Here is a 10,382-nt window from a genome sequence, read left to right as displayed (position 1 = left end):
TTCGGTACGTGGGCCTCTCACTGTTGTGGCCTCTCCCGTTGCGGAGCACAGGCTCCGGACGCACAGGCTCAGCGGCCATGGCTCACGGGCCCAGCCCCTCCGCGGCATGTGGGATCTTCCCGGACCGGGGCACGAACCCGTGTCCCCTGCATCGGCAGGCAGACTCTCAACCACTGCGCCACCAGGGAAGCCCCCTCCCAATATTTTACATGAAAAATTTCAAACAAAGGATAGTGGAAAGAATTTAATACAATGACCATCCATATAGCTACTGCCTAGATTTCTTTATTCTTACTCAATTTACTTAAACACCAAAACAAAACCAAAAACAGTTGACCCATTTCTTCCACCACTCTCCTCCCGCCACTTTTGACAAGCACTAATCTGCTCTCTGTATCTATAAGCTTAATATAAAGTATTTGTATTTCTCTGACTCATTTCACTTATAATGCTCTCAGGGCCATTCATGTTGTTGCAAATAGCAAGATTTCATTCTTTTTTATGGCTGAATAATATTCCATTGTACATATATATCACATCTTCCTTATTCACTCATCCATCAATGGACCCTTAGGTTGTTTTTGTATCTTGGCTATTATAAATAATGCTGCAATGAACATTGGGGTGCATATATCTTTTCTAATTAGTGTTCTTGTTTTCTTTGGATAAATACTCAAAATTGGAATTCCTGGATCATATGGTAATTCTATTTTTAATTTTTTGAGGAACCTCCATACTTTTCTATAGTGGCACCAATTTACATTGCCATGAGGTTTTCTCTACATCTATGCCAACACTTGTTATTTCTAGTCTCTATTTATTTATTTATTTATTTATTGGCCACGCCCTGCAGTCTGTGGGATCCTAGTTCCCTGACCAGGGATCGAACCTGCACCGCTGCGTTGGAAGCGCAGAGTCTTAACCACTGGACCACCAGTCTTTTTGATATTAGCCATTCTGACAGGTGTGAGGTGATATCTCATTGTGGTTCTGATTTGCATTTCCCTGATGATTAATGATATAGAGCATCTTTTCATGTATCTGTTGGCCATCCATATTTCTTGGGAAAAATGTCTATTCACACCTTCTACCCATTTTTTAATTGGATTGATTGTTTTTTTGCTATTGAGTTGTATGGGTTCTTTATATATTTTAGATATTAGCCCCTTATCAGATATATGATTTGCAAATACTTTCTCCCATTCAGTAGGTTGCCTTTTCATTTGTTGATGGTTTCCTTTGCTGTGCAAAAGATTTTTAGTTTAATATAGTCCCACCTGTTTATTTTTGCTTTTGTTGCTTTTGGTTTTCGAGTCAGATTCAAAAAATCATCATCAAGACCTATGTCAAAGGGACTTCCCTGGTGGCACAGTGGTTAAGAATCCACCTGCCAACACAGGGGACACGGGTTCAAGCCCTGGTCTGGGACGATCCCACATGCCACAGAGCAACTAAGCCCCGTGTGCCACAACTATTGAGCCTGCGCCGTAGAGCCTGCGAGCCACAACTACTGAAGCCCCTGCACCTAGAACCCGTGCTCCGCAACGAGAAGCCACCGCAAAGAGAAGCTGGTGCACCGCAATGAAGAGTAGCCCCCACTCACCACAACTAGAGAAAGCCCGCAGGAAGCAACGAAGACCCAAAGCAGCCATAAATAAATAAATAAATAAATAAATAAAAGATGTATGTCAAGGACTTTATCACCTCTATTTTCTTCTAGGATTTTTACAGTTTTAGGTCTCAAGCTCAAGTCTTTAATCCATTTTGAGTTAATTTTTGTGTATGGTGATCCAATTTCATTCTTTTGCATGTGCTGTCAATTTTCCTAGCACTATTTATTGAAGAGACTGTCCTTTCCCCATTGGACATTCTTGTCTCCTTTCTCATAAATTAATTAATATATGCATAGGTTTATTTCTGAGCTCTCTATTCTGTTCCACTGATTTATGCGTCTGTTTTTATGTCAATACCATACTGTTTTAATTATTATAGCTTTGTAATATAGTTTGAAATAAGGGCACATGATGCCTGCAGCTTTATTCTTTCTCAAGATTGCTGTGGCTATCCAGAATCTTTCATAGTTCCAAAATTTTTGTATTTTTTTTTGTTTGTTTTATTACTGTGAAAAATGTCATTGGGATTCTGATAGGTATTGCATTGAATCTGTATATTGTTTAGGGTAGCATGGACATTGTAATATTAATTCTTCCAATCCATGAGCACAGAATATCTTTCCATTTATTTGTGTCTTCTTCAATTTCTTTCATTAATGCCTTGTAGTTTTCACTGTGCAGGTCTTTCACCTTCTTGGTTAAATTTATTCCTAGGTAAAAACAAAAAACTTTTAAAAAGAAAAAACCTTATTCCTAGGTATTTTATTATTTTTGATGCAATTGTAAATGGGACTGTATTCTTAATTTCTCTCTCTGATAGTTCATTATGCAACCGACTTTTGTGTGTTGATTTTGTATCTTGCAACTTTGCTGAATTTGTTTATTAGTTCTAACAGTTTGTTGATGGAGTCTTTAGGGTTTTCCATATATAATATCATGTCATCTTCAAACAGTGACAGTTTTACTTCTTCCTTTCCAACAGAGATGCCTTTTACTTCTTTTTCTTGCCTAACTGCTCTGGCTAGGACTTCCAGTACTATGTTAAATAGAAGTGGCAAAAGTAGGCATCACTGTCTTGTTCCTAATCTTAGCTGTGGGCTTGTCACATATGGCCTTTTCCTAGATTTCATAATTAACATTTTACTATCATTTTCTTTATCAGATAACCAGCTATCCAACTCTCTATTCATTCAATTCACTTATTTTTATACATATTTCCATTTAAAAATTGATATAATGAAAGCTTCTGAGGTGATGTGTATGATATAATCAATTTGCATCTTCAAAGGCTCACTCTGTCAGCTGAGTGAAACACAAATGAGAGGAGGGTAAATGTGAAGCAAGGAACACAGCTAAGAAGCTCTGCAAAAATGTCCAGAGATGTGCAGGGGCTCTGGAGTTGGAGAGACTGCTCTCACTTTTTAGCTGTCACTTTGGGCAAGTCACTCAACCTCAATTTAATCGTCTATAAAAATGGCTTGATTACTATGCTTACCTCATGGGGTTGTCATAAGGATTATATAAAATTAATGCATGTAAAATACTTAGTACAGTCTCTGTGCTCATGATGGCTAGCTCCAATAAGTAAAACAGTAATAATTAAAAAACAAATCACAGGCTCCTCTCTTCCCAGCCAACCACCAGCCCATTTGCCCCTCTACTTCCCATCCTATAGCCACCTTGCTTCTTTCATTCTTTTCCAGTAGATTCTATGGTTCACAGTTTTGTTAATACCCTGAACTTCCCTGCCCTGCCCATTCTGTCTTTTCATCACACTCCTTTGGCAAAATTCAGCCTAGACAACCTCAACTATCTCCCTATTTTCCGTGTGCTGGAGATGACAGTCATCAAGCAGGTCAGGGCAGACTGGCTCACTCTAAGTGTCTGAGCACCCACCTGGAATGGGCTATATGGCTAAATGAATCCTGAGATGTTTATCTCATAACTTCCTCTCAACCCCCTCCTTGATTCTTTCATATTTTCTCCACTCTTCTTCAACTCAGACCCTCTCCATCACTCACACACCTTCCTCCTCTTTTCAGCATATCATCTCACTTCCTAATTGACAAGGGAAACAGAAGCCAGCAGAGAGGAACTTCTTCAGCTCTATCAACATAACAAAGGCTCCCACGTCAGCATGCTGCTTTACCTCTCCGTAAAACAGGGAGCTGTCCCTTGTGTGGCAAAGGCCAACCACTCCACCTGGGCTTTAGATTCCACTCTCTGGACCTTTCCAGAAGCCTTCGGAGACGATAATCCCTTCTCTGGCTTCTGTTCCACTGGACCTTCACTTACGCTTTTCAACAGGCCCATATCACTCCCATTTTCAATAAAACCTGGTGTGTAAAAGAATATCCTTATTCTTTGGAAATACCACTCAAATATTTAGTGTTAGGGAGACATGATGTCTGCAGTATATATATATATATATATATATATATATATGAGAGAGAGAGAGAATGATAAAGTAAATGGGGCAAGTGTAGACAACTGATGAATCTGGAAAATGTTATTTAGGAGTTCCTTGTACTAGTATTGCAATTTTTTGAAGGTATAAAATTATATCAATATGAAAATTGTCAAGAAAGAAAAGCAAAAAGAAAACCTTTGACACCTGCCTTCCTCAGCCAATCTCCTCTCACTTCCACAGACTTCTCAAGAGTCTAGAATTGGCTCATTTTCTCATCTCCACCAACTCAATCACTCCATCATAACTTCTAGAAATTCCTTCTTCTGACATTCTTTCTTTACTTTTCAGGAAGCCACTCACCCAGCTGACATCCCATCTCTGCCTGTTCCTTCCTGCCTGCTCTGTGGCTCATCTTCCATCTCCCATTGGACTTCCTCAAGGATTATCCCAAGGCTTTCTCCTCTTCTTTCCTCCTCTGAAACATTAATTACCACCCAGAAACTTCTAGCCTAGTTCCCCCAACCTCTGACCGCACTGCTTTCTTTCCATCAGGTTTTCCAATAAGCCTTGCTTCTTCCTGCTGCACCTGTCCTTCCCTCTTGTGGATAACTATTCTAAAAAATGGAAGAAGGAACACTTCCCAGTTTACTCAATGAGCCCACTGTTATCCTCACACCAAAACTAGACAGAGACATCACAAGAAAACTATAGACCAGTATTATGAATACAGACACAAAAATCCTTGACAGAATACTAGCAAAATGAACCGAGCAACATATAAAAAGGATTACACTCCCTGACCAAGCAGAACTTATCCCAGAAATGCAAAGTTGCCTTAACATCTGAAAATCAATCAATGTAATACACTATATTAGGATAAGGGACAGAAACCACAACAGATACAACACACACACACACACACACACACACACACACACACAATCGTCTGAAAAAGTCAAATACCCATTCATGATCAAAACACTCAACAAACTCGGAATAGAAGGGAAGTTCCTCAATCTGATAAAGGGCATTTTTGAAAAACCCATAGCTAGCATCGTACTTCATGGTGAAAGACTGAATGCTTTCCCCTTAAGCTCAGGAACAATTTAATATTAACTGCTCTCATCACTTCTATACAACATTGTATTGGAGCTAAAACCTTTAGCTGCACAATTAGGCAAGAAAATGAAATAAAAGGCTTCCAGATTGGAAAGAGAGAAGTAAAACTATTTCTATTAGCAGAAGACATGATCTTGTGTATAGAAAGTCCCAATGAATCCACTTAAAAAAAACTACTAGAATATTTAAAGTTAAACAAGGTTGCAAGATACAAGATCAATACAGAAAAATCATTTGTATTTATATACACTAGCAATAAACAACCTAAAAATGAAATTAAGAATATAATTTTGGACTTGCTTGGTGGCACAGTGGTTAAGAATCTGCCTGCCAATGCAGGGAACATGGGGTTCAAGCCCTGGTCTGGAAGATCCCACATGCTCCAGAGTAACTAAGCCCATGCACCCCAACTACCGCGCTTGCGCTCTACAGCCCGCAAGCCACAATTTCAGAGCTCACGTGCTGCAACTACTGAAGCCCACGTGCTTAGAGCCCAGGTTCCGCAACAAGAGAAGGTACGGCAGTGAGAAGCCCGCGCACTGCAACGAAGAGTAGCCCTCGCTCGCTGCAACTAGAGAAAGCCCAGTGCAGCAATTAAGACCCAACACAGCCAAAAATAAATAAAATATATAAATTTTTTTAAAAGAATGTAATTTCATTTACAATAGCATCAAAAAGAATAAAATAGGTACACATAATTAAAAATATGTAAGTCATGTACACTGAGAACTATTTTAAAATGTTGAAAGAAACTAAAGCTTTAAATGAATGGCAAGACATCCTATGTTCATGGACTTGAACATTTACTATTTTAAAATGGCAATATTGCCCAAATTGATGTACGGATCAATACAGTTCTTACAAAATCTCAGTTGTTTTTTTTTTTTAATTTGCAGACATTGACAAAACTGTTTAAAAGTACATATGGAAATGCAAGGGGCCCATAAAGCCAAACCAATCTTGAAAACAAAGAACACAAATTTGGAGTACTCATACTTTCTGATTTCAAAACCAATTACAAGCTGCAGTAATCAAGACTGTGTAGTATTGGAATAAAGTCAGTCAGTGGAATAAAATTGAGAGTCCAGAAGTAAAATCTTACAGTTATCGACTGAAGTTCCCCAGGATGCCAAGACAATTCCGCAGGGCAAGGACAGTCTTTTCAATGCTAAGACAGCTGGATATCCACATACAAGTACGTAAAATGGCTCAGGTACTTTGGAAAACAGTTTAGCAGTTCCTCAAATGGTTAGAGTTACACTTGGATCAGGCGATCCCACTAGTAGGTATATGTGCTCAAAATAAAAACATGTGTCCACACAAACTGTACACAGATGTTCACAGCAGCTTTATTCATAAGAGCCAAAAACTGGAAACAATCCAAATGTCCATCAACTGATGAATGGATGAACAAAATGTGGTATATGAATACAAGGAATATTTTTCTGCAATAAAGGAATTAAGTTCCGATACATGCTACAACAAGAACTTTTAAAACATTATACTTAGTGAAAGAAGCTAGCCAAGAAAGACCACATACTGTATGCTGCTATTTATATCAAATATGCAAATTGACAAATCTATAGAGACAAAAAAGTAGACTAGCAATTGCCTAGGACTGGAAGGCCATAGTGAATAGAGAGTGACCGCTAATGGGTACAAGGTTTTTCTTCGAGATGATGAAAATATTCTAAAATTAAATTGTGGTGATGGATGCACAATTCTGGGGATATATGAAAAACCACTGAATTTTACACTTTAAATGGGAAATTTTTATAATATGTCAATTATGTCTCAAGAAAGTTGTTTTTAAAAAAAAGAAGAATCGAAGCTCATTTAGACACACTGCACGCAAATTCTGGGGCTTCCCCAAGGCGTTCGCTGCAGAGGCCTCCCGTGGTGGGGGAGGAGGGGTTTGGGAGCAGGCCAGGGAAAGCAGCCGTAACTTCCCAATTAGGAGAGAACGGCCTGATGCCTTGCGGAGACCCCCTCCCTTCCCCCAATCCGATCCACTCGTGAGTCCGCAGAGAAAACTGGCCCAGAAAAGTCGCCAGGCCCCGATTACACTCACCGCCCTGCAACAGCAGCCGCCTCAAACCGGAAGCGGTGGCTCCACATTTGTTACCGGAAAAGCAGAGTTCGAAAGGAAGTCGCAGGAACCATCTTTGCTGAGGTCAGGAAAGAACAAGGGAAGGCAGTTACGGCCATCTTGACTGAGGGCATTGGCCCCGCCAACACTGCTTTCCACAAATGGCTAGTTCGGGCAATTTCTAGAGGTTTATTGATAAATGTGCTTGGTGGACACTAAAGGGAACAGGAGAAATATTTTAAACGTTTAAAAACTTGAACGTCTACATTTAAAAAAACATAAAAGTAGAGTGAAATTAACCAAGAGAATGTTAATATTTCAACATTTGCATTCAGGTAGCTGTACGTAACTGCCAGAACTGCAGGACCACGCGAAAGAGATGAGGGTTATTGTTCCATTTCATCATCTTCTTGAAAATGTCCTGTGCACTCACAGCCTCCTATAGATGCCTACATTGGGATAGAACCCCATAAATCAGGAGTCCTACACTAGCTGAGGTTTGGCCAACTACCTGCCAGATACTTTGAACTTATGGAAAGTAAGCTGACTGATGTAGTGACCTTTTGAAGGCAAAAATTTTCTTTTAATAAATTTATTTATTTATTTATTTTTGGCTGCTTTAGGTCTTCGTTGCTGTACGTGGTCTTTCTCTAGTAAGTTGCAGTGAGCGGGGGCTACTCTTTGTTGCAGTGTGTGGGCTTCTCACTGCGGTGGCTTCTCTTGCTGCAGATCACGGGCTTTAGGAGTGCGGGCTTCAGTAGTTGTGGCACATGGGCTTTGTTGCTCCACAGCATGTGGGATCTTCCTGGACCAGGGCTTGAACCTGTGTCCCCTGCATTGGCAGATGGATTCTTAACCACTGTGCCACCAGGGAAGTCTTTGAAGAGAAACTTAAAGATACAATTAGAGTAAAACTAATTGTGAACTCTCCTTCATATTTAGACAAACCTAACAAGGTGACTGTAAATTTCACTTTTGCTTCCAGCTTTGTGCTTTGATAATCAGCATATAATTTTAAAAATAATATTTATTTATTTGCTTCACAGGATCTTAGTTGCAGCATGTGGGATCTAGTTCCCCGACCAGGGATCAAACCCAGGTCGCCTGCATTGGGAGTGCAGAGACTTAGCCACTGGACCACCAGGGAAGTCCCAATCAGTTTATAATTTTGATTTTCACTCTTTTCCATGTGTATCTCACAAAAACCACTCTTCCAAAGTAGCATGATAGATTGTGATTAGAGAAAGCCTGGAATGACATTAAGTTATTTTCCTGTCCGTTTTAGGAATGACAAACTCAAATATAATTGAATGAAATTAATTATCTGATTATGCAACCATTAAAACTGACTTTAAAAATAACAACTTGCTGGGGAACTAAGATCCCACATTCTGTGAGGTGAGGCCAAAAAAAAAATTATGACTTGCTACATGACTTCCCTGGTGGTCCAGTGGTTAAGACTCTGTGCTCCCAATGTAGGGGGCCCAGGTTCAATCCCTGGTCAGGGAACTAGAACCCGCATGCCGCAACCAAAGGATCCCGCATGCTTCAATGAAGATCCTGTGGCTCACCCAAATAAATAAATATTAAATAAATAAATAAATATATATATATATATATATATAAAACAAAAGAAAATCATTGCATTCTCAGTTTTCATGTCTCTTTAGTCTCCTTTAACCTCCGTTTCTGTCTTTGTATTCTTGACGTTGACATTTTTGAAGAGTACAGGTCAGTTATGTTGTAGAATGTCTCTCATTGTGAGTTTGTCTGATGCTACCACCTGGTTCTCAATGGCATTGAACAGTGCTGATCACTCCCTTCGTCTGGAAAGCCCTTGTCCCTGAGTTCCCCTGATACCACCTTTTTCTAATGTTTCTCTTTCGCCTCTCAATCATCTAAATCACCTTTACAAACTCTTTCTCTTCAATGTGGACCTCTCTCAGTGTTCTTAAATCGTCTTCTCTTTTCCCTCCCATGCAGATGATTCCCAAACCTCTAAGCCAGTCTCCTCCTGAGATTCAAGTTAACATATCCTCCAGTGCCTTTATCTCCACCTCTGCCACCTCCCAATCAACCTGCTCCTGTTGCCTGAAAACTGGGTTCTCCTCTTGGTGGGTGTGGAGCCAAAAGACCCAACCCAGCCAAAAACTGTAAGAAAGAAGTGTTTATCATTTGCCGCAAGTAAGAAAAACATCAGGATCTTTCCCAAAGCAGTGTCTTCCCAAAACAGTGTCTCCCCGAACAGCATAATTGGGGAATTTTTAAGCTAAGCATACATGCATATTCATGGAGGGGTCTGAGCAGAGGATAATTAGCATAGAATTGGGGCAAAGGTTGACAGAGTCCAAGCTTTCATTGACTGAAGTCATGAAGGTCAGTAAATGTCAATATCTTCATTCCTTAAGTTCCACTTGATCTGGTGGTTGAGTGCTGGTGGGAGCAGTGGTTAAATTCTGCAAAACAGCTCAAGCAATTGCTTCAGGCCAATTTTTACCATTGAAACAGAACTGGGAGTCTATACAACAGATTTATTATCTTTGTTATTGTTACTTCTCTTGCCTGATAATAGTCATTTGTTCCTGCATTCTTTTGTTCCCTTAAGATCATTAATTACTGAGACTCGTTCAAGGGCAAGCACTGTGCCCAGGCTTAGGTCACAAAATTGGCTTAGGCCAAAAATGGCTTCTCTTATGTCAAGAAAGCCATGACTGGTTCTCTGCGGAACCCCTACCCTATCTGCTTACACTCTCCTCCACCCCAAATCTCCTGTCTCAGTGAGTCAGGCCGTTTAGTTGCCAAAGACAGAAACTTTTTCTCCTCCTTTGTCAGCATGTCCCATATCCATCAGTAATCAAAGCATCTTACAGACTCTTTCTCTTAAAGATCTACTGACTAGATCTTAATTCTCTCCATCCTCACTGCAACTTTCTGAATACAGCTCACCATTATTCACCACCTAGATGACAAAAGCTTTCCATCTCCCCCTGAAGCCTGAGTTCTCTTTCTCTTCTTTTTTTTTTTTCTTTTTTTTTTTTTGGTCTCACCGCTCAGTGCTGAGCCTTAACCACTGGACCACAAGGGAACTCCCCAGAGTTTTCTTTATTAAATGAGGAGTACTCAAACCACTCTCTTGCCCTCCCCCAGGCTG

At 40.1% G+C, this 10,382-nt stretch overlaps 1 protein-coding gene across 3 annotated transcripts in view; it reads right to left on the bottom strand.

The window, feature by feature from the left end:
• The window catches only part of SHLD1 (shieldin complex subunit 1), a 109,785-nt gene extending 102,489 nt beyond the window's left edge, over positions 1-7,296 (bottom strand). The window contains exons 1-2 of one of the 3 annotated variants that reach the window (XM_055090912.1): positions 6,245-6,390; positions 1,705-2,323 (exon numbers count right to left, since the gene is read on the bottom strand). Coding sequence is in view for 1 of the 3 variants with exons in the window: in XM_024123398.3 (XP_023979166.1) it covers positions 7,214-7,260 (47 nt within the window). In the remaining 2 variants the exon portion in view is untranslated. Of the gene's footprint in view, positions 1-1,704; positions 2,324-6,244; positions 6,391-7,213 lie in introns of those variants that run through there. The other 2 variants (XM_024123398.3, XM_028498209.2) reach the window with 2 other exon arrangements.
• Positions 7,297-10,382: the final 3,086 nt, after the last annotated feature.

Source organism: Physeter macrocephalus, chromosome 14 (genome assembly GCF_002837175.3).
Source record: "Physeter macrocephalus isolate SW-GA chromosome 14, ASM283717v5, whole genome shotgun sequence".
Taxonomy (NCBI): Eukaryota; Metazoa; Chordata; class Mammalia; order Artiodactyla; family Physeteridae; genus Physeter; species Physeter macrocephalus.
Note: the sequence above shows the minus strand (reverse complement) of the source record. Positions and strands in the feature narration are given on the sequence as shown.